Source organism: Pinus tabuliformis, chromosome X, assembly GCF_031772625.1.
Source record: "Pinus tabuliformis cultivar Carrire ecotype Pingquan chromosome X, CPIR1, whole genome shotgun sequence".
Classification (NCBI taxonomy): Eukaryota; Viridiplantae; Streptophyta; class Pinopsida; order Pinales; family Pinaceae; genus Pinus; species Pinus tabuliformis.
Window position 1 is genome coordinate 1,003,915,746 of NC_142308.1, and position 25,269 is coordinate 1,003,941,014.

Here is a 25,269-nt window from a genome sequence, read left to right on the forward strand (position 1 = left end):
CTTCGACATCCCTTTCATAGAACAACTAGACGAAGTAGGTTTTCTAGTTGTGCAACAAACCCTCTACTAGGTGCATAATGGAAAGCCAAAAATGTAGGAAATTCCCTGCCAAAAGTAGTGCAAGATCCAAAATACAAGGTTAAATCTAGTAAGATAGGAGAATATATACAATATATTCAGGGTCACACTTTAATATGCAAATTTATTAGATTATGGAGCTCAAAAAGGATTTGATTGGGTGGATCTAAAATAAATGGAACCCCAAGGTCAAATAGAATTATAATTAGGGGCCAAGAGTTTATCTATAATCATTTTCTATATCGTGGAAGACAAATTATGGGTTTTTGAAGGAGGGTCGTATTTTTTCGACAATGGAGTGCTCTTCATGTGATTTTGGAAGAAGTAATATAATCCACAGAAGGAGAATTTTCTTGTAGTCCGAATGTGGATTTGTCTATTTTCTTTCCCAAAGGAACACTAGTAGGAGGAAACCCTTGAAGGCATTAGAAATTCCATCGAAAACTTTTTCAAATCATTGGAAGTTAGAGGGAGGTACACTTCAGATACATGGATCTATTTTTACATGAATGTATCATATCCTCCTCCAACTTCCATCGATATTCATTATCATGATAATGTTTGGAGTGAGTCTCAAGATAATGAACAAGTCCCCTTCAAATGCATACACTATCATGAATATGGGTATCTTCTTAGGGACCATTCAATGAATAACAAGGAATGATTTGAAGAAAATACTTCCCAAAAAAATCTAGTTTATATGGTAAGAGTCCCTCCAAAGAAGAAATTATTTGAGTACCTAGGGTACCTCAAATATTGAGTAAATTTTTAGATATGAAAATAGGATCGAGTATCTCTCCTTTATATCTGATGCTCCAAAACAAGTCAACATTCAATTAGGCATGCGATAAACATATGGTGAATCCCATAACCCTATAGGAAACGTGAAAAAGTCTCTTGAAGAACCCAAAAAAAATCCATTACAACAGGAAATGATTAGCACTTCTTCATAAGAAGTTGAAGTGGAAGGCATACTAGAAGATATAGATCTGGATGACCCACGACTAATTTCCCTTGCAACAAAATGGCATGCGAAAGATGTGAACGACATTCCAAATCATGAGGCTGCGATTCTCTATAAGGACTATCATTGAAGCAATCAATTTGACTTGAGTTCCTCATAATCCATTCTTGGGGTTCAAATGATGGATTTCATGGTGGTCTCCAAAAAGACAAAGAAGAGAAAAAATGAATCTGCAAGAGTAATAAGCCACCAACCTGAGAAAACGCTGAAAAATTAGTTAACTAGGGAAAAGTCATCCAAATGTGTGAGGCACTTCCCTCCTTGAAATCTTCAATTCTTTAAGTTTTCTTTGTTATGATGATTAGTGTAGTTATTTTATGAATGTCTATTATTAAGACGTAGCATGCTAGTCTCAAGTATTTCGTAGATTTTAGTCTTTTTTTTTAAGTTCAAGCTATATGTAACTTTTTTCTAATTAATGAAAATATCCATTTATCCCCAAAAAAATATAACTTAAATTTTTTAATTTATATTTATTAATTCTAATTTCAATTTGATATAATCATTTATAAATTATTTATAACTCTCGTCTATTTATCATAATTAACATCTTTATTTACATTCAAACTGCAAAATAATTTATAACATTTTTTAAATTTATAAATCAATTATAAAAAAATTAAAAAATAAAAAATAAAAATTAACTTCCCCAATCATATTTTCCTTTTCATATCTAGAGACTTACTAAAATAACACATTTATCCTCACATAATCATTAAAAAAACATTTAATAATAAAAAAAAAATTTAACATTCTTCACAAAAGTTCCCATGTACCACCTTCCTTTAGTCCTTAATGTACAACTCCCCATAGTGGAGTATTTCAAAATAAGGAGGAATGTTTCAACATAAGGGTTTGGATTATATAGTGGATGCGGTTTTTATTCACTTTCAATACATTCCGAAAACAAAAAAATGTCTAGCGCTTTATTAATGGATATTTCAAAATAAAAGGGGTTGTTTCAACGTAAAGTTTTGGATTATACGGTGGACGTTTTGTCTTACATCTTCCATACTTTTGGAAAACAAAGATCCATTTGTATGGTTTAGATATCTTTTTATATTATCATTATAATTTGCATAATTATATTATAGAATTAATTATATCAAAATATACATTCAAATATTTTAAAAATTAATTTCTTTTTTAAAAATTAATTTCTTATTAATTATATAATTACATTGTTAAGAAAACATAACCCTTAGTTATATATTATTTTTTTATATTTGAATATAATTAAAATTTATTTTATATTCTAAATAAATTATGGAAGTTTATTTTGTAAAATAATATTAATTAAATTTTATTCTAAAATTATATAGTGATTTCTCAAGCAAAATGTGTCATTGTTAACATTATCTTATCGTGTTAAATAATGTTTTGATAATTTTTACACAACGGAAACAAAATAATAGATAACTAAAAAAATTGAATAATCTAAAATAATGCCACTAAAAAATAGAGATCATTTCCAAAACTAATTAAATTATTCTTTTTTATTTCTTGAAAGTGCCGAGCAACAGTGGTTTCATTATCTTTTATTATGTATCCTTAAAAGTTGAAATTAGTTGTGAAATTTTTTACTTCATGATTGCATTCGCAGATAAAAGTTAAATTTTTTTATTTTTATTTTTAATTATGAAACATAATGTAAAAATATGATGAATGATAATGCTTCATACGTTTAGACATGGGCAAACGAAAAAAACGGTCGTGACCAAAAACATATACAGTGATTGAATTACTCATCGTGAAGACTAATTGAATTACTTTTTTAATTGGTTAAAAGTGCTATGGTGTGAGTGGTTTCTTCAATTTTTATTTTCTACCTACACAAAATGAAATTAATTGTGGTTTGTATTACTTCGAGGAGAAATAAATTTACAAGAACAAAATTGTGATTGGGAAACGAATTATTTTAATTATATTGATAAATGTATTTATTTTTTTAAGGTTTTTTGAAAATAACTTAGAATTGTTTTGGTTACAAGGTATTAATAATCTATTATAATATTCATAAATATATTTATTTTTTAAGGATATTTTGAAAATAACTTAGAATTGTTTTGGTTATAAGGTATTAATAAACTATTATATTGGTAAATCATAATATTGATCAATAATATTTTTTAATATTAAATTTTTACTTTGAAATAGATATGGTTTTTTCTAGATGTATATATATATTTAAGTTATATATAATTTATTTTATAATAATAATAATAATATTGAATTTAATGAAATTTTTAATTTATTTTCTAAAATTTAGTAATGTAAAATGAGATAAAATTTTTATGGTTATTATAAATTTATACTTGTGCGTTTATTAATTATTTAATTTATATAATTATATAAAAAATATTTTTACATGTTTAATAATTAAATATGTATATATATATATATTTTTTTGAATTGTTTAAAATATCTTTTCTTGTTTTGAAGTGTGAGGAATTTTAATGGTCATAATTTTTGTGAAGTTATTTTTCTGGTTATTACACTCAAAATCTAGAAATTATACTTAAAATCCTCAAGTTTGACAGCTGTAAACCAAAATTTCTATAGATTCATCCTTAAACTTCCACTATTTTTCCAAAAGATGTGCCCTAAGTAAAAGAGAATAACTGTTATCTTTTACGCAACCAGGGGAAGTCATTTACTTGAACAGGCGGGTATGCAGGCGTGAAGTACTTGAGCCACCATTATAAATACTTGGTCGGAATAAGAATAAAATAGATACTTGAGCCACCATAGCTCATGATGGGGCTATTCTATTGGGAATCAAATATGTGTAATTAGGTGTAATTGATTAATACCCATGGTTGAGTACAGGTGAACCTGCCACTTACACTACTACATGTAGGGGGCTTTTAAGACAATATTTGAGTCAATTGTCTTAACTTAAGACAAAATGAAACTTGTGTATTGTCTTAAATATTGTCTCTAAGCGGGTGTCTCAAAATATAGTGTCTCAAAAATTTGTCTCTATAAAGACAATATAGAACACATTATTATGTCTCTATAAAGACAATTTGATTTGTCTCTCTAGATACAATTTCATTTGTGTCTCTTTAGAGACAATTACATTTTTGTCTTTTTAGAGACAATTCCATAATTCAAACTATTGTCTCTCTAGAGACAATATAAAAAATTATTTAAAAATAAATAAATAAAATCATTTTGAATGTCTGCTGGTCGTGCCTTCCATTATTTCTATCGATCCGAATTATTTGTCTTAGCCTGAATAGAAGATTCTTCAACCACGCTTCTGTATTCTGCTCTATAACCACGAGGCCTCTTTTTTTGGCCCCATTGTAGGAGAAGATCTCCTCGTTCTGCAACGCAATGCCTTGAGGGCTGTTTTTCTTGGCTAGTCTTTCTATCTTCACTCTTCTCACGGAATGGTTTTGGAATGGAGTTTACATATTCGAGAGCTTTTTGATGGTTCCCGTTGCTGCTTGTCGATGACCATCCTTTCGTCCTTACTGCCTTTCCTTCCAAAAGGGTACTAGGAAATAGAAGCAAAGTATCATTGTGGTACCACGTACTTTATAAATGTGCATGACTAAAGTACACCCTAAAGGCTATATGACCATAACGCAAACTTTATCATTTGTACTGAAAACAATTAGTCTAACCTTTCTTGGTCCACAAAATTCTTTCACCTTAAGGTTAATATAATTATAATTTCACACAACCCTAGTTGATTTATGCACGCCATTATGTAAAAAATGCAACAAGTTTGATTTCTCCTAAAGGTGTTAACCAAAATCCTGCTAATAAATGTGAATAGACAGCTTTGTAAAAGTTAAAATGGCACTATAGGTAAGGCCATGTTCTTGTGCACAAGAAGTTGAAAGTAAGAAAATGTATGCTTCAAGTAGCACACTTCATTAGAAAATGCCCAAAGCTATGAGTGGTAGCATGAATTTTGTTGAGCAGAGCATGACAAGGAACTTTATATCCAATATACCAGCCAGAAAAATGTTGATATGCAAATCAATAGATGGTTGGTTCAGTTCTATTCATGATCATTGTGAATCGTGATTGCTAAGGCTGGTCATCTAAGCGTTCGAATTAGTATCATGAAGATGACATACAAGACTTTGAATTTGCTTTGAGGATGGGGAGAAATGTTCCAAGGGCCTTTCTAATATATATCCTTTAATTTTGTGGTATAATTGTGAAATCATCATCGGATTATTCATTTGATGGGTGCAATCATGCAATGACCAGTAAAGTTTTCAAATTAGCATAAATTGTTGAAAGAGGGAGAAATATGATGGCTTCTTTGTGCGTAGTGCCTATCCTTTTGCATCCTTCTCTGGCTCGGATTTGCTCCTGCCAATCTATCTGTGTATCCATATCTATGTACCTATCCATCCATCCATCCATTCAACTATATGCATGTCTGGATATACATATGTAAGCCTGCAGATCTAAGTTTTATTGTGTGTGTTCTCCTAAAATTTGGGATATGCATGCACATTGCATTTATAGGGTGTGCCTTGGGAAGTATGTATCCATTTTGACTTTTTCTCCATCTCATTTACAGGGAGAAAACATATATCGAACTGGCTAACATTAAATAACAAGGACTTGACAATTACTTTACAATAAATAAACCATGCTCATCCTGATTCAGGGACCAAATAAATTCCCTGGTCCATTAAATCAGAGAAACATAAACCAAAGAAAATTCAGGAAAACAAAAATATTCGATAATACAAAAAATTACAAGCCACACAGGCAGCATCCTTAAAACTGCCAGCACTCTAGTTGCACCTCTGCTTCAGTTAGCTCTTTCTGAGCTTTCTTCCTACGATAAAATATTGGGCAGTCACGACTGCAATAAGGATAGGACATCAATGTAAGTATAAAAGAGATAGTAATTGTAAAAATTAAAAAAACATCCTATTAATTAAAAGCAAATACATGATCACGCAAATGTTACAAAATACATCCATAATGTAAATTTAAATCATGTTATGAAAATGTAATACTTGAAATATAGCATTCAAAAACCTTGTGCAAAGAACATCTTGGTGCAGAGAGCCTTGGCACCGCTGACATTGTGTCCATAGTTTACCAAAGAGCATTTCTAATTCCCTCAATGACATTGATCAAATATTAGTGTCATATGATAGAAAATATAGGTGATAACAATAGACACAAGGCCTACTTTAAATTCTCCAAATAAACAGTAATGGTATTAGAATACCAGCTTACCATTTGCAACTGTTTTTTGATACAATTCTACTTCTCTTCCTTTGCAATGTGAACAAGGTGTCTGATCTTCTTTGCTACAATGACAACATGAAATCAGGTAACATCATGAAATTCAGTATGAAGCAACCTAACCAGACATTATTATTATAAGAAAGCTAGACAGTTTCTTACAAGGAGAGTAGGCATGGAATCATGCAACCTCATAGATTTTTCCACATCAAAAAGATGAACCCTAGTAGCTTTCTAAAGTGCCAAACTGAAATAATAGTTACTCTCAATTGTGCACTACTATAAGCAAGGAAACCACATGCAGGACACCCTCTACTTGTATTAACTAAATACCTGATAAGTGTTTTACAACCAATACAACTGAGTTGTTTCTTGGAAAATTTCATAATTCCACTATTTGAAGGAGTTGATATGGAAACTACTCGTGTGTGACTACCATGAAGAAGCTCCTTGCTTGCATTCTTCAAAATGGGCTCAAATATTCTCAACAGCGGCCACAAAGCAAAAACAGGAACTAAGAAAAAACACTTAGCTGGAAACAATTACTATCTATCAAGATATATTTGAAACACTAGTGAAATTTTCAAAAAGAGCATAAACTGCAAGTGATGATGCTTTGGTCTTTCAACTTGCTCAGTCAATTCTCCAGATAATATTGTGGATCAATAGGGATGTTATTCTGCAGTACGTAAATTCGATCCTCATATTTCTCATATGCCTGAGCCCAAGTAAACAGATTAGTCATTATATCCATAATCCCTCTGTAAATTATGCCTCCAAATAAAACATAACAAAATAATTAAAATAACCATTTTTTAGTGCAATATCGAGACTTATGCTGAGCACAGAAGGGGTTAATTATTACCTTCGCACCTTTTGCGGCCTTTATGATGACATATGGAACATGATCACCCACAATTGGAGCAATTGCAGCATCCCTCTGTAAACCAGGGGTAACTTGGCTTTAAAACACGACATCAATTTAAAAAATCCAACAATGGACTCATCGTCAATAAAAAGAAAAATATTACAAGAGTCTTTAGATGCACTACAGTAATAAAAATAGAGAGATAGGATTGAAATGGAACCAGAAGGCATTGCACCAATCATTATACTTGTTTGGAAAAGTTATTTCCAGTATTTACCTTCCGCATGCGCTTAGATAGTTCCACGTGTGTTGCCTTGACTGCATAGTCATCTCCAGTCTTTGTCAGACACTAACTCAACAAAGAGATTGTTAGCACAGGCAAACAACAATGCCCTTAAGAATATGCTGATAGCCTTGATAAAGGATATGACTTGCAAACATCTGTTTCTGCCGCAGCTAAACAGTAATCAATTTTTCTCAGGATGAGATTAAAATTGCAGATATATTATATATTTTCATGTTTTGATTCTCTTCAATTGTATAAGAGCCTCCCTTGACACTTACTCCTCCCATTGCTAGCAGTAAATATTGACTAAATCCCTTCCAAGTACAGAATGTAGGGAGAAGAAACATGACAGACTTAAAAAGGAAACTTCCATGGCCTGCCCCAACTAGGTATATAGTATATACTTCTAAGACTTGAAACTAGGAATATGTAATAAGTGACTTGCTGGCAATGTAAATCTCCTCTTCCCCCTATCATATTTTCACCATTTCAAAAGTAACAAATGGTCAAACAAATTTGATCATAAACATGCAGAAGGATTCATTGTTCTCACCTTAGTTATCACCAAAAAATACAAATCCATTCTGTTCATTAACAAGTCATAAATACTGTTCTTGACATACTGCACTGCACCAAGTATGTCACGATCAATGAGTATTTTGTGAAGGCACTCTGTAACCAAGTTCTTCACCAGCAGGCATTTGTCCCTTCGCACTATTTCAATGCCTGTTGATATGGAATATTTAAAAGATTAGGAATATTTAATAATTAAGAAGGCATCAAATAAATTATTTTTCTAAGAGCATTTTGAGCCTTCACAAACACTAAGGCCTGTCTTTGAAACAAAAAGATTAGGTTTGTCACCTTTAGTATCCATTTTGTCATAAGCATCTGGCTTTGTCCACAACAACCCAACATATCTTTTCTTGCTGATCAACAAGTATGGGTAGTATATTTTTTCAAATTCTAGTTTAATAGGCTGCATAAAAGCATATGTTAAATAACACACTAATTAGATGCCAAAGATGCACAAAACAGATGTAGATAAGCCACATAAAAACATAACTGATCATCTTGTCCTGTGCATATTTACAAAGATCTTGTGGAAGTGGAATGTCAAACGAAGATTAGTTTTAAAAAGAAAGGTGATATTAAAACATTCATCCCTACAAAAACATCATTAAAAACTCTTGAGTCTTCATGGATATTTAAAATTCTTGACGCTGTACCTTTGTAAATGTACCACTAATATAATTGAGGCTTCCCTCCCTAGCGTCATGGCCTCTTCTATATTTGGTACACCAAACTGTTTCATAACTGAATCTGTATCTCCATATACAACCTAGATTCAAATATAAAAATATAATATCAAGCTTTACAGTAGAAATCTTGGTTAGGATCAGATCACCCATTATGATTTCAAGAACTTGGACTATCACCAATACAACAAGTGTACTTCCTATCATTATTGATCCATTTCAAAGGTTACAATTGCCTTTAGTTGCTAAATAATAGCCTACCTCAGCATTGTATTGGTAACCACCAACTATTGTGAACCTTTCTTCAACTAGCCTCTTTGTATGCTTTATCATTTGACGGCCTGACAGGTGGAAAAAAATGAGATGATTAATGATATGAAATTTTAAAACAATACATAAAATTGAGATTGTCTGATGGAACAGAGAATGTCAAAAGATCAATCTGGACTTGTAATCAAAATATAACAAGAGGGCCTAAGCATATCATCTTAGTTGTACAAGTACACATGACTAATTAATGCAATTCAAGAACTCAATCTTATTTGTACAAGATTGTTAATTACAGTTCATACCCAAAACATTATGCCAGGAGGAAGAAAAGAATTACATGGATATAATTGATGCCCAAAAATAATCAATGTGAATGGCTGATACATGCATATATAGAATAAGAGAGGACTGCAAGCATCTCTATCTTGTATGTAAAAGAAGCACCAATAACATTACAACTACGAAAAACAAGGGGAGAATCAAGGTGTCCATGGATTTAATGTTTTTTTTCCATGGAAGAACTGTGAAATTACCATAGCTCGTCACACTCGACGAAATCTCCAAACAAGTCAATTGCCCAACAGTGGCACCTGTAAACCCATAAATTGAATTCACACTGATCTGCAAGTGAACACAGTCAAAACTATTTTATGCATTTCACTAGCATACCTAGTTTTACTTTTATTCCATGTCCAAGCCATAATTAATACAGACTTGACAAAGCTGTAATTACCTTCCAAGCCAATTGTCGGCCATCCAAGACAGCCTTTTCAAAAAGATATTTAGCCTCCTAGACAAGATTACAGGAAGTTAAAAACTGAGATGCTAAGTGGAAAAAATACAAGCATGTAACATGAACATAGGAAGCACTTGGTTCACCACCTTTAGATCTGCCTTGGCTCTTTTCCTAGTAGCCAGTAACTCTTCTATGATCTCTGGTAATATGCCGTAGGAAACAAGAAAAAGAGCATTCAATTTAGCATCATCGAAAATGGTCAGCATATGATGGTTAAAAAGTAAATAATGAAATAAGTATCATCATAGTGTTTGACATGCAAAGACATTAAGGTCTTAGCATCCTACTTTACTTTTAATCCTTTCTAGTAGCATAGCTTCTGGTGCCTATGTTAGTGTTACAACGGTACAACTATGCTTTATACGGCTGGGATGACTAGGACAGTGTATTGGGATCTCATCCGCATAGCAATTTGACTACTAAAGTCTACCATACATGTAATAGGGAACCTATCTATTTTTTGTACATTGATGAATCAACCAAATCTGAATCTGAATCTACTAAAAACTTCAAAATATGTATCATAAAAGTAGCCTAGGGTTTATTTTCCATTATCTGAAACTTCTTTAGAATCTCAATTACTTACTTACCCGTGTTCGAGGACTAGCTCACCTCAACTTAGCCAAACCTCCAAAACCAATAAATAATACATGTCAACTTCACTTGCCAGTTTCTTATTGCACCATGGGATAGAGTTTTTTAAAATAAATGTTAGGAGCAGATAATCTACATACAACACAAATATAAGCATATCAAATTTATCATAATCAAAGAAATAATAAAATTTAGGACCTGCAACGGTCTTAGTGATGCCCATAACCTGTAAGTACTCATAAATCCATGAGTACCAAGCACAACAGGCTACTTTAGCCCAGAAAGGGACTTCTTCAACTTGCACACATGGGTATCCCATCCAAACAAAGATATTATATTTGAACCCAAACAAAACCATGAATCACTCTTCCTGCCACCTGCATCTCTGGCCCTGTCAAAATCCACTAAAGCATGCAGTAGCTCAAAGCACTGTGGCAGTGTGCCCTTTAAGTACCTCGCATACCTCAGACCATGGAGCATATTTGCAGCAACCTCAGCTCAACCATATATTAGCAGCCAAACTAGACAATAAATTGGTGTCTGAGCCCCCTTTGTCTGTGAGACAAGGGATCTCATGCACACAACAATTTGACTGCTAAATTCTACCAGATATGTTAGGTAACCTATATACTTTTTGTACGCTGAAGAATCAAACAAATTTCAATCTTAATCTACTGATAACTTCAAAATATGTATAATAAAAGTAGCCTGCGGTTTATTGTCCATTATCCGAAACTTCTTCAGAATCTCAATTTCTTACTTACCCCCATTCGAGGACCACCTCACCTCAACTTAGCCAAACCTCCAAGACCAAGAAATAACACATGAGGTGTATGTCCTTCATGTCAACTTCACTTGCCAGTTTCTTCTTGTACCATGGGATAGAATTTTTTTAACTAACTTTTAGGACCAGGTCATCTACATACAACACAAATATAAGCATATCAAATTGATCATAATCAAACAAATAATACAAGTTAGGACCTGCAGCAGTCTTAGTGATGCCCATAATATGTAAGTACTCATAAAAAAAACAAAGTATCTTCAAAATTTGTTTTGTTGCACACATAACTAGTTTATGTTTGGACCCTCACAACCTAGTGTGCTCCTTAGAAGCTAGAGCAATGCACATTGAAGTTATTAAAATTTAACACATATCAATCCTTTCTGTCCTCTTTTTGGGAGGCACTACATTAATTGTGGGTGTGGAATGCTCATCACATTGAACACCCTCCTCATTATTTCTGTCTCCCATTCACTGAAATTCAACAATGGTTTCCTGCCAAGGTTCAGGAATGACTATTGGATGATTTTGTGCAACAAGAAAATCATCATGTGCTTGTATCCCCTCCTCGTGCTCACTCAGGGAAAGAAAAGAAATTTATTAACTCGGCCAACACTCCTAGGGCCATATTGGACTGGCCAAACAATCAGGGAAAGAAAAGAAATTTGGAAACTAGGCCAACACTCCTAGGGCCATATCAAAGGTGATCTGTAATTATGAAGTAGCCACATAGGCATTGGGGCCACAATGGCAAAATGACTCATTGGAAAAAACAATTATGAAGAATAATGGCTGAGAAGTTTCCCATTTAGGGAGTTTGGGCTCAATTCTTTGCCAGATAACAACTGGGAAAAAGCATAGAGATAAAGGAGGAAGAGATTTCAATCAAGACAAGATGCAGATTAGTGGAAGAGAGAAACCACCAGAGGAAAGATGAGGAGGCTGCAGTTAGACCAGCATAGATCCATCTCAACTCCAGATCCATCAAGCACAGAAAGGATCAAATCCTTCTAATACCAACCTTTTTGATAGTGAAAAAACTTGAGGAAAATTTTGCATCTAGAAGGATTTGATCCTTCAACAGCACTTGATAGATCCATAGTTGAGATATGTCTACTCTTGGTTTATGTATATGGCTAAACCAAAGGTGGTGACCAAGGTTAAAGTATGGAGACTAAAAAAAGAAGTGGGGGAGGAGTGAGGAGTGGCGTGAAAATGAACCTTGAATCCTAAGATTTAGAGCTTAATGAAATGTTGCTACTAAGAAACTAGGATTTCACAAAAATAATTTAATGGTTATTGGGATGGAATTGTGTAAGGCTAGTTTTGAGAGTTGGGTGGATGAAAAATCACATGGATATGGAAAGTGCAAATGAGGTTGGAATGACCAGTCAAGGTGAGCTGAGCACAATTCATTGTTGGGTGGATGTTAAGGAGTACATGCAAATTATGGATTGACACAGGTTCAAGATATATAGTGAGAAAGGTCTCATAAGTACACGGGTAAAAGAAAATAGATGGAGTTGATGGTGGTGATACCTAGCGAAGAAGTTAACATGGAGAGTTGCAATGATTAACGCACTATATTGTTTAGTCCAAGTTGTAAAGCCTAGACACAAGTAGGACATATTCCTCAAGGTTTTTGAAAGACCTGTTATTGAGGCATGCATGTTTAAGTGTGGTAGCACATGGTGTCATCCCTCACATTCATAGAGAGGATGGAGTGTCAAGTTGTGGAAGGAACCACTTAAATAGGTACAATAGCAGAAGGTGGATTTGTATGCTAATTTAAGCTTAATTTGTTGTAAGGTCTATTATTGGAGTGTTGTGGCTCATGGAGTTATGTATGGAAGTTGTGGAATAGTCCACATGAATAGGTACGAGGGTGTCAAGAATATTATTATGTGAGCTTGAGGAGGGAATGTGAAATCTATAGATAATTGGAGCATATAAAAACTTGTTATCCATGTATTCAAGTGGTTAGTAATTTTTTTATATGAATATCAACAAAAATATTAAGACCATATTAACCTCCCTAAATGAAACTTAAATAGAAAAGTGTTAGGGTAGTTAAGCTAAATATGGATTAAATGAAGCTTAAGTAAAAAGGTGTTAGGGTCGTTAAGCTAAATAATAGTTAACCGTTTAATATTAGCCATTTATGAAATTTAAGTTCCAAAACCCAAAATTATACCTCTAATATTTTCAACTAATATAACTTATTAAAATGCTCTATGACTTCATTATAATTATGAAAATTATGTGAATGCCCCATAGACTAACATAATAAAAATACATACAGAAAATTTTACTCACTGCTAATAATAAAAAGTATTTCCATTCTGCATGGATGACATATGAAAGCAACCACATATATTTTGTTTTTCTGTTATATCTATTATATCGTGTCCTTTTACACAACAATCTCGAGGATAATTTGTAATTGTTTCTATTATGTCGCTTTTTTTTTCCTCTTTCATTACAAAGCACTTAGTCCCATTAGAAATCCACCTACAATGTCAATCATATTAGGGAACGTATTCTAATTTTGTATCCAATGACTCTCCCATCCATTTTTATCTGAGCAATGATTTTATTGAACATTTAGGAATCAGGAATGTCTTTCCGAAGGCGTGGAGAAAAACCATGATAAACGAATAAAATTTTCAAAATGTCTTCACTTTTAAGCAAAGGCCGGGATAGAGATAAACATTAACTTTTAATAGAGAGCTGCTAAAATCGGATCAAGCAAAGGCAGAAAGAAAATAGCATCCAAAGAGATAATGCTTTATCAAAGCATGTTACAAAGTGATCTGATAGATTGCTCAACTGTAACAGAACTGATATCGCTAAAGTATTCGGTAAAGGATCCTTCAGATTAGATATACATGATTTTAGTACCAAGGTTACAGAGTCGGAGTTTCCTCTACATAGAGGTAAAGTTTCAACGGGATTATCATGGTTCCCCACTCCCTTATTCGACGATATCTTGGCTTATGCAATAACAACAGTTTCAATAGCTGCAGTTGCCCCTGTTGACTGTCGAACATTTATGGAGCTCTCTGCATCTTCTTCCCATATCTCAGGCAAATCTTCTCTAATGTTGTGAATACTTTCGAGGGCAAAATCCACACCTTCTGTACGGACTGGAGTGCCCACCTATTGATAGTGAAATCTATTATTAATATTAGAAGAATAGTGGACGACTTATATTTTGAGACATTATATTTCGAGATGGTGAGGAATGCACCATACAGTACATTTCAGCTACTTCTGTTCAGGAAAAAGTTTTTTTTTTTATTGGTTGGGGAGGGGGGAGATGGTGGGGAAGGGAGGTTGGGGAGGAGGGATATGGTGGGGGAGGGAACCTGCAGGTGTCTGTCAAGGTACCAACATCCTCACCTTGAACACCTAATACACAGGTGCAGGTAAGTGAGGAATTATATTTCTAAGGAAAAACAGAATTTAAAGATTATAAGAAACACTCAAAAATACCAAATAATGAAGAGAATGAGTGAGGAAAATAAACCCAAAAAGATATGCCTGTCTACAATACATAGAAAAAATGCCTTAAAAGATGCTCTGTATTTTAGCCCTGGGTATTCATAATTTCATATGAATACAATTTTTATCTCCAGAAATTGTCCTGTACACTTCTGTTTTCAAAGAGGGCTCAATATTGATGTAATAGCACCAAACAAATTCAAAGATAATAAATATACATGTGAAGCTTGGGACCATAAATTATTTGCTATTCATTGGATTTAAATCTAATCTCAATAATCTCATTAAAGAGAGCTGCTTTATGATAAACCTATATCGAGTCCAGCAGCATAAAACTCAAACCCATAAACTTTTAATCCACGAGACCGAATTTTTGGTATTAAAAATATCATTAAAGAAATTTCCTTATTAAGAAGCTCGTCAGCTCTCTGGGCCCTGGGGTCATAACAACAGGCCAGAAAAGGGTCGGGTAGCTATGTCAATAATGGACTGGCCAAACAATCAGGGAAAGAAAAGAAATTTGGCAACTCGGCCAACACTCCTAGGGCCATATTGGACTGGCCAAACAATCAGGGAAAGAAAAGAAATTTGGCAACTAGGCCAACACTCCTAGGGCCATATCAAAGGTGATCTGTAATTACGAAGTAGCCACATAGGCATTGGGGCCACAATGGCAAAATGACTCATTGGAAAAAATAATTATGAAGAATAATGGCTAAGAAGTTTCACATTTAGGGATTTTGGGCTCAATTCTTTGCGAGATAACCACTGGGAAAAAGCATAGAGATAAAGGAGGAAGAGATTTCAATCAAGATAAGATGGATATTAGTGGAAGAGAGAAACCACTAGAGGAAAGACGAGGAGGCTGCAGTTAGACCAGCATAGATCCATCTCAACTCCAGATCCATCAAGCACAGAAAGGATCAAATCCTTCTAATACAAACCTTTTTGATAGTGAAAAAACTTGAGGAAAAGTTTGCATCTGGAAGGATTTGATCCTTCAACAGCACTTGATAGATCCAGAGTTGAGATATATCTACTCTTGGTTTATGTATATGCATGTGTGTGTGAACTGATAATTTTTTATTTAAATTAAATAAAGGTAAATAAAAATAAAATAAAAGAATTGGCCATGTAAGCTGAGTGCAAATCTCCCCATTAACTCATCCATCGAGTCTTTTTACCCAGTGGAGGATTTTCTCCAGTTATCAATTTGCTTTGTATTAATAATAGTGTGGAACACTGTGTCTTCCATTGCTCAATATTTTCATTTTCGTAGCAGAAGTTTGATCGCGTATTTCAATTAGTATGAAAGCATGTTCACCATCAATGCTCAATATCTTTCAGGAATATATATATTTCCAAACAATCATATTAATCCCCACTATGTTTAAGTTACTTAAAATGAACTGCAAATAGTAACAGTTCTGCCCTGTTATGGGCATTCTAATAATGTTGGTTTCAGAAACTGGCTTCTGTTACAACCATTAAATTGGCAATACCTAATTGTGCTATTAGTACGCCCTATTTTGGACGTTTTTACAATTTGAGTTAGCTGTTTGGCTTTCCTATTATGTTCTCATTACATAAAGGTATTTCCAAAATAGGCTCATTGCCCGATTTCAAACTAAGTGTTAATCTTTCTAGAGTTAAAACAACATTATTTTTCTCTCCCATACTCATCAATTTGGTATCCCAAAAATCCCATCTCACTTGTTAATAATGAAACTCACGAGTATGGGTTTAAGAATTCAGATGCAATTGACAGGTATCAAAATCATGTAGTTGAAAAAGAAGAGCAAATTGAACAGGTTTACAAAAGTGAAACTCACGATGATGAAGAACGAAAATCACATAAGAATTATAATAGTAGCCAAAATGATGGTTGTCCCATGTTGTCTAATGCAGTTTCTTTGAAATTTGGAGATCATCAACTGATTCATTCATCATACAATGAACCTCAAGAAGATTATGAGAATATTTGAGTTTCAGATGTTGGTCTGCAACCTCATAACTCAGCTATTGAGGATGAAGTTCATGACAAATTTCATTATTCAGAGTCCAGAAAATGACAAACATTTTTATGGCCTTGATGAATTGCATGGTTCGAAAGTGGATAGTGTCTCTAGTATGTATGATCCAATGTCTAGTGTTTCCCAACATGCAGGTGAGTCATCCCATTACAAGGTTGATTGGATTCATGTCTACACACAAATAGAGAGCGATACTTCAAAGCAGAAATTAAGTTGTTCATGTAATTATAAAGAAACAGATCTAGAAGCGGCTCAGGAAATTGCTGATTCTTCAAACACTTTTGAAGGCAGTATTGATGTGTTCACTAGTTCGGGAATGCCTTGACTCTGTTCTAGTTCCCCTAGTATTAATATTAATGATGTGTTCCCTTTGCTATAATGATTTCAATACTCCATTAAACAAGCCCAACCTTACCGACAGTAATGATGTGTTCCTTGTTCAAGTATGGATGAATCTGTTCTTGAAAAAGCAGTCACAGCTGAGGATACTGTTCAAAATAATCCCATTTCCTACAGCTATACCAATGAATACAGCTACATAAGGAAAATAATACCAATGCCAACATATTTGCAAGGGAAATACATCAAATTGAAAGGAAAATACCTGTGGAAAATAAACCCTTTGCTGTCTTCCTTAAAACTTCTAGCTCAGCTTCGAGTTCCTTTGCAAAATAACAGTGAAAGCCCCAGCATATAAAAACTAAAACAATTTAGAGCCAAAAAGATTTTCGGCCTCTACAGCAAAAACGTTTCGGTGGTTTCAGCGGTCTTGGTTCCATTTTAAGATGGCCTAGCCCATTGTTTCCTGCTATTTCCCGCCCATGTCTCCCACTTTTCATAAGAATGAGGGTCTTAATATCTATCTCCAGCAACCCATGAATAAATGAGTATGTACTCTGTTGTCGTTGGGCCTCATGCCCTTAATGCCCATCACATAAACCCTAGTCTCATTTCTTTAATAGATCAATAACTTAACACAAGCGCATTCTTGGCAACAAGACTGCAATTTCATAACCAAAACCAAAAGTCTGAAAACGAGGAATTATTCCTCTGAGTTCGCCCTAGTCCCTCTGAGTTATTATAAGAAAACCCTCAGCCTTAGGCCAAAGAAACCTTTTAAAAATACATTACAGGGATAGTATTCTGTCCAGTTCATAGATGAAGGATGTTAACTAATATCCCTATCCTAGTTCGACAAACAAACACATACCCGGTAGTGGGCGCCAAGAAACTGGTAGACCCAACCGCAATTCGGCATGACTCCGAGGACCCACACCATAGCCAACCAGGGCTACACATTCAAGTAGAAAACAAGATGAGTATGTGATGACAAAACAAGAGAAAAGCTATAAAACTCAGAAACTATTTAAGTTTAACACCTAAAACGAATATGCACTTACCTGAAGAGACTATCCAAGCTAGAAACCATTTCTAAAAACAGAGACTGTGTCTTAGCGCACATCGTGTTATACCACTGAAAGGAACCAATTTTGAAGGCAACCAGAAGTGGGCAGCTTGATCAAAGGCAAACTGTGGCAAGGTAAAGCAGTGGGTAGAGAACCATAATAGAGAAAGACAGAAGTGAACCATTTGAGGACTAGACGGACTAACACTCGTGGCTCGACAACCCTGGGAGATCACCTCAAGACACACAATGTACCAGGATCTAACACCATGACCGTTGGATTTGGAAGAGGCATCTGCACCATAGAACCGATGCATATTCCCACGGAAGGATTCCAACTGGAGGCTCCTTGGCAGTCGAACCATGCATAACCCTAGGCATACGACAACCAGGGTACCAACTAGAGGCTCCTTGGCAGTTGAACCATGCATAACACTAGGCATATGACAACGAGGGTATTAATGTAAGGTTGAAAGGAGGCGGTATGGCAATAATTGCCATAGCTCTTAAACATTTATGGAAGGTTAATAAAATATCAGGTTATATGTTAAATCACACCAATAAACGTGAAGTTTCCAGCCGGATTATGGAACTTACAGTCATGTATAATGGTAAATTATATATGTGTTGAAAAACCATAGTCCAACATTTCATTGCAATTTAAATTAACGAATTATGCCAGGTTCTTTTGAAAGTGAATAACCATAATGCTATTGGTAATTCATGGATTATTATTAATATTGACAAATTTTATTTTACTATAAGTTACCTTATTAGTTAGATGTGTGACATTAATACTTTTATTGTTTTTATTGTACCATTAAAAATAATAAAACTATGATTGAAATTACACTAATTTTATATATTTATATATTCTCTATCTATTTTACTATTTACACTCAATTTAATAATAATAATTAATAATTAGCACATATTTAACTTTATATATTTAGTTTATTTTCACTTATCTTAATACTTAATATATTCTAATTTAAATCTTTTATGTTAAATTTATTAATAACAAACATATATTTAACTTAATTTGATTTCTTATAGGTTTAAGAATATTAAATTCCATAAGAATTTTAAAATGTTATGTTATTTTACATAGGTTAAGGTTCCATAAAAATAAGGTTTGAAGTTGCTTTTTTGAATTGACTTATTATTGATCTACTTGTTGTACTATAGGTAGTGTCTAGTAATTTTTTAAGGAGAATTCATCAAAAACAAAGAAATCTAATGAACCGTAATAAATATCATATTTATTGAGGGGATTTTATCATAATAAATTACCAAAATGTAATTTGAGTGACTAATAAAATTCTACTATTACAAATAGATAAAAAAATTCATTCCACATTCATATACACTTCAAGGTGGAATGTGCTATTCTTTAGTAATTACACCTTATTATCTTGACATCTTTGCTTATGTAATGACTATCAATCCTTCACTCTTTATTTGATTACTGTGATTTATTGTAATTGTTTTGCATGTAGGTAAATTATTTAAATAGAAATGCCTCCAAAAAGAAAGAGTCAATCAACTATTTTTTTTTTTTATGTATATTTTAAAACATCAAAGACTTATAATGTTAAAGATATTCCATATATACCTCATTTGAATGATGATGCTAATGAAGATATGAATGAAGAGTATTTTGTTGATATAGAAATTCTTGGCAATAAAAAGGAAGGACATGATGGTGGATCTAGTAGTTCGGGGAGGAAGGCCTTCTCAAAACGTGAATTCTGAGAAGAGTGGATGATAAAACATCCTTGGGTGGATAGTATCAATGTTGAATATCAGAAGACTCATATGAAGTATAAAATTTGTGAGAAATACAAGGCTCAAGGTCCATGGGGTATTGGAGATGGATTTAATACAATTCAATATGATGTTGTGAGAACTCATGAAAAATCCATTATTCATCAAACATCAACTCAAAGAAATTTGTATGACACTGAAAGGTTTGAAAATCCCATTAAAGAACACATATTGGTTATAAGTGAGGCTAATAAGGAAATGGTCAGAACTACCATTTAGTTAGCATATTTTATTGCAAAAAAAGATATTTCTATTTTTACTTATGAAGATATTTGTCATGTTCAAATGCATCTACAGACGCCTAATATGCCTTCTCGAGTGGAGTATTCTTCCTACATAAATTAAAAAGAAGCTACTAAATTTATTCACTCTATATCAAATTATCTTGAGGAGGTGCAAACTAGAAAAGTGTTAGAAAATCCTTTTTTCTCTATAATGTTAGATGAAAGTATAGACAATGGTTTGGAACAACACCTTATTGTGTATTCTACATATCTAGATTTAAAAGGTTTGGGCCCTCCAGTCACACAATTTATGAAAATGATTATTGTTCCTAGTGGAAAAGGAAAGGCTATATATGATACCATCGTTAATTTAAAGGAAAAAAGGTAGTTGGAAAATGAGAAACTAATAGCGGTTTCAACTGATGGTGCTATCTATGGTTGGATGTGAAAATGGATTTGTCACACTGCTAAAGAATTATTTAGCAAATTTGATTGGCACTCATTGCATTTCACATATTGAAGCACTTGTAGCATCATATGCTTTGAAAAAGATACCTGAGTATTTGTATGTTGAGAAAATAACAAACAAGGTATACTCATGGGTTGGAAATTTAGCAAAGAGAAATAATAAGCTCATTTCCTTATTAGAGATAATGAAATTAGAATCCTTGCAGGTTCTTCAAATCCATGGGATTCTATGGCTCTCTATTTTGAGTGTGTAGAAGAGAGAAAGAAATAATTCTTTGTATCATAAGGCAAGGATTTGTATCATAAGGTAAGGATTTTTTAAATTCAATTTTGTTTAAAAATTCTTGCTGATTTTTTGAAGGAGTTGAATAATCTAAATGAAAAATTTCAAGAATATAATGTGGATGTCACATTTCTTGGAATAGCTATTAACCATGCACTAAATACTATTAAAAGATATTTTTGTATACTAAATTCTTTTGTAGAAGGTGTTTTACATCTTACTAAATTTTTGAAAGACTCCAAAGATGGTTTCCTTGAAAATGTTGACAAAGAGGGGAACACCCATAGACATGATTTTTTGTATATTTCAATCCCCGATGAACAATTGTCACAACCAATGGTAGCTTGCATTGAGGGCTCCCTTCAGAGTTGCATACAACTTACAAGAAATTATGTCCAAGCATTGATTGAGAGTTTCGATTCAAGATTTCTAGATCTTCATCTTTTTAATCCAACAAGTTTGTTTAGTCCTTTTCATTACCCGTCAAATATTTATGTCAGAGAAAATAGTGTAAAGCATTGGCTTGAAATACTTTTTTGAAATAACATGTAATGAAGGTGAAAATGTACTAATGTTTGATATTACAACTTGTAAAAGAGAATTATATCAATTTATTGACGTGGTTTATTTGAATAGAGAAATATTCTTAATGGAAGATGCATGGAAAGTATTTTCTCAAACAAAGATTGGCACTTTAGGTATCCAAATATGCTAAAATTATGGCAAGCAATGCTTGTCATACCAATGAGCACCGTCACATGTGAATGAGGGTTCTCTAAGAAAAATATGATTAAATATATAAGGGTAATAAGACTATCATTTAACACACTTGATGAATTGATACATATATCATTAATAGGTCCTAACACGACAGAGGTGAAATGGGAACAAATTTATGAGATTTGGCAAGTTGCAAAGGAAAGAAGGCTTTTTGACATGTGAGGATTATTAAGTTATATGTTTTTTTACTTTGCACAAAGTTTATGTATGTATGTATGTATATATATATATATCTATCTATATATATATATATATATATATATATATATATATATATATGTAGAGAGAGAGAGAGAGAGAGAGAGAGATGACTTTTGTTGTCCTTTACTATATGTATATTTTTGATATGAAATTTTAATATTCTTTGTGTATTGATGGAAGGTGGAATACATTCATGAATAATTACATGGATGATGGCTACTATAAGAAGAAATTGAAGATATCATTTGAAAGTTTTTTCATGTGCTATTATTATTGGTTGATGACACATGAAAAATGCCATCAAGTTTGAAAAATGTCCACATTTTACTAGCCTTTTAGAAAACGTAGTAAAAGATGTGATGCATTTGGATTGAATCATTTTGGTATTATGGCATAGGTTTTCTCCCTTTATGCTTCTCAAGATGCATTTAAATATGAGGAGATTCTTTTGCACAAATATTCAATTCCCCTCTTTCTTTGGCTTTAATGCATACCTTTCATGCAACTAGAGGCATTTCATTGCTTTTATTATCATTGGAGCAATAGAATTTAGAAACTTGTAAGTTGTGACATTATTTTGGTGTAACTGGATTTTTTAGTAAACCATCATTTAGAATAGTAAGTATATGTATCAATTAATAATTTATTTCCTAATTCCTTTCTCTTATTGGATGGATTTGAAAGCTAAACGTTGGTGACATGCTATTTTTCCTTCTTAGGGTGTCATATATTTATATTTTGTATCAAATATTATATTAGATAATGTCAAACATTATCTTTGAATTTTCATGGAACTTAGTATTATTATGAATCTAAATATTTAGGTGACATAATATAATTTTTTGGTTTTAAACGATGATTTAAAGTTATGCAATGGATAACCATTAAGTATTTTACCTATGACTAATTATATACATTCAATAAGAAAATGTGTTCTTCTATGCTGAGTTCAATGACATTTATACTTCTCGGATTCTTAATTGAGATGATCTCAAGGGCAAGACTCCTTGCCTTGGTGCAAAGGCTTCTAACAGTCAAGTCCTTATCCTTAAAAACCTTCCAATTTTGTGCCAGCCAAATATTCCATACCATATTGTCAAGAAGAATGTCCCAGACTCTCTTTACTGTGTTATTTTTCCTGTGCTGCTAGGGGTAGTTTTTTTTTTCCATTTGTCAAGAATTTCTCCTATGGTGTTTTGGGTGTTCCATGGGATTTGATTGTTATGAGACAAGTTCCTCCAGCAGTTGATGGCAAAAGGGAATTCAATAAAGAGATGATGCATTGATTCTTCAGCAGCTAAGTAGTTAGGACAATGAGAGGGGCCATTAATTCCCCTCTTTTGCAAATTTTGAGCCGTGAGAGTTTTCCCTTTGAGGAGGGTCGAGAGAAAAACTTGATTTTTGGAATTCCCTCGGATTTCCAAACCACCTTCCAATGGTGCCAACTTGGCATGGGGTAGCTGATGTTGCAAATATAATGGTGAGAAGCTTGGATGGTGTAAGGGGATCTGGATGGGTCCCAACGAAACACATCAAGATCGTTCTTTTTGACAGGGGCTATACTGTGCAAAGGGGATTGAAGGATAGAAAGACTTGCGTTAAGACTATTGGGTATGGCTGGGAAGGCCCAACCTGACCAAAGAAAGGTGTGAGGATTCCATTGTGAGATTTGGTCCAGGTAATGAATGCCTGTTCTTTTAAAAAAGGAAAGGATAGGGTGGACTCCCCCATGTTTGTTTATTGGCTGCTGACCCATGATTCTGTCTGCTCCAATATTGATGCTTGCACCTCCCTTCGGGATTTTTGAAGTATTTTGAGAAATTAGTGGAATTTCTCTCTTGCATAATCGCCAAATTTTGGAGGATTCTCTATTTGGAATATCTTGATCAAGAAGCTGTTGTCTAAGAAAATTGAGGTATTTAATTTCCAGAACTTTTTTCCACCATGCTAGGAGTCCAGTAATGAGTCTCCAGACAATTTTGCCTCTAAAGGCTAAATTGAGAAATTTAGGAGATCTAATTCCAATACCTCCTCGGTCTTGGGGCTGGATCACCTACTTCTAATTAATCAAGTTGAATTTCTTTTTATCATTTTTCCCCCCCTGCCATAGGAATTGGCAAAGGACAATTTCCATTTTGTTGTGGAAGGAGGTTGGAGCTTAAAGACGAGAAAAATGATATAGGGGGAGAGAAGATATACCTGACTTAAGAAGATTGAGGCGACCAACTGGGTTGAGCCAAATAGATCCCCACTGCTGCACTTTTCTTTTCATTTTGTTGACTACTATGTCCTAGACTTCTGCTCTCAAAGGTCTAGCACTTACGGGCATGCACTGTTGTGTTCTAGCCATATATGCAGCTTTTCAAATTATTTACCATTCCGCCAGAGTAGCTCATGTATTTTTCAAGGAGAGATTTGAAGCACTTGGCTATTGTGGTGGAGGACCCTCCAATCAGCAGGGTGTCATCGGCAAATTGTGAATGATTTATGTTCTTGACCCCATCCCCAAATTTTATTCCTGTGATTAAGCCAACCCTCCGGCTAAAGTCCAACGCTATGCTGAAGGATTCAACCATTAGAATGAAGAGATAAGTTGAGAGGGGGCAACCTTGTCGGAGGCCTCTAGAGGATTGTAAAACTTCTCCAGGTCTGCCATTTATAAGAGGGGAGATCCATGGCCCGAAATGCAGGCTCGAATGAGGTTGAGAAAGCAGTCATCAAATCTCATCTTCTTCAAAGCTGCCAAGAGGAAGGAGTGTCTCACTCTGTCAAATGCATTGGCCAAATCAAGCTTGAGGATAAACCCTTTCTCATTTCTGGCTTGACTCGAATGGATAGCTTCTTGCACAAGTAAAATGGAATCAGTTATTTCTCTGTTGGCTAAGAATCCCCCTTGATTTTCGGAAATGAGTGAAGGGAGCAAAGGCTTTAGGCGGGTAGCAATTATTTTTTCCAAGATTTTATAGGAGGAGTTACAAAGTGATATGGGCCTAGAACGAGCAAAGGAAGATGGCCTATTTTCTTTGGGGATGAGTGCTAGATGAGTAGCATTAGTATATCCTCCAATTTTTCCTTTTCGTTGGATTCAATTGAGCATTTTTGTCAAGTCCTTTTTAATAATTCCCCAGAATGCTCGATAAAATCAGATGGGAAAGCCATCTAGTCCTGGGGCTTTATCAGGTTGAAGAGCCCAGATTGATCTCCTGATTTCCTCCTCATCTATCTCCTTGCTTAAACTGTCATTCATTTCATTGCTTATCCCTGTTGGGAGATGATTCAATAAATCTGTATAATCCTCTGCTTCCCTTGTTTCAGTTAGTAGGTCGGGATAGTGATCTGTAGCAGCTCCT

The 25,269-nt window shown here is 33.8% G+C and overlaps 1 protein-coding gene across 1 annotated transcript; it reads right to left on the bottom strand.

The window, feature by feature from the left end:
- Positions 1-6,974: 6,974 nt before the first annotated feature.
- On the bottom strand, positions 6,975-24,495 carry LOC149143133 (DNA polymerase delta catalytic subunit-like). Its single transcript, XM_089451696.1, has 11 exons — positions 24,295-24,495; positions 14,204-14,353; positions 9,754-9,810; positions 9,554-9,641; positions 9,012-9,091; positions 8,735-8,833; positions 8,356-8,470; positions 8,045-8,217; positions 7,483-7,554; positions 7,203-7,277; positions 6,975-7,055 (listed from the first exon to the last, which is right to left on the bottom strand). The coding sequence occupies exons 1-11, from the start codon at positions 24,493-24,495 to the stop codon at positions 6,975-6,977; spliced, it is 1,191 nt and encodes a 396-aa protein (XP_089307822.1).
- Positions 24,496-25,269: the final 774 nt, after the last annotated feature.

Excerpts from the sequence above, each read along its gene's own strand:
- LOC149143133 (XM_089451696.1), bottom strand. The coding sequence starts at position 24,495 with ATGGTTGAATCCTTCAGCATAGCGTTGGACTTTAGCCGGAGGGTTGGC. Across the intron at positions 9,642-9,753 it reads GCCGACAATTGGCTTGGAAG|ATCAGTGTGAATTCAATTTA; the intron begins GTAATTACAGCT and ends GTTCACTTGCAG. Across the intron at positions 9,092-9,553 it reads GTCGAGTGTGACGAGCTATG|GCCGTCAAATGATAAAGCAT; the intron begins GTAATTTCACAG and ends TCCACCTGTCAG.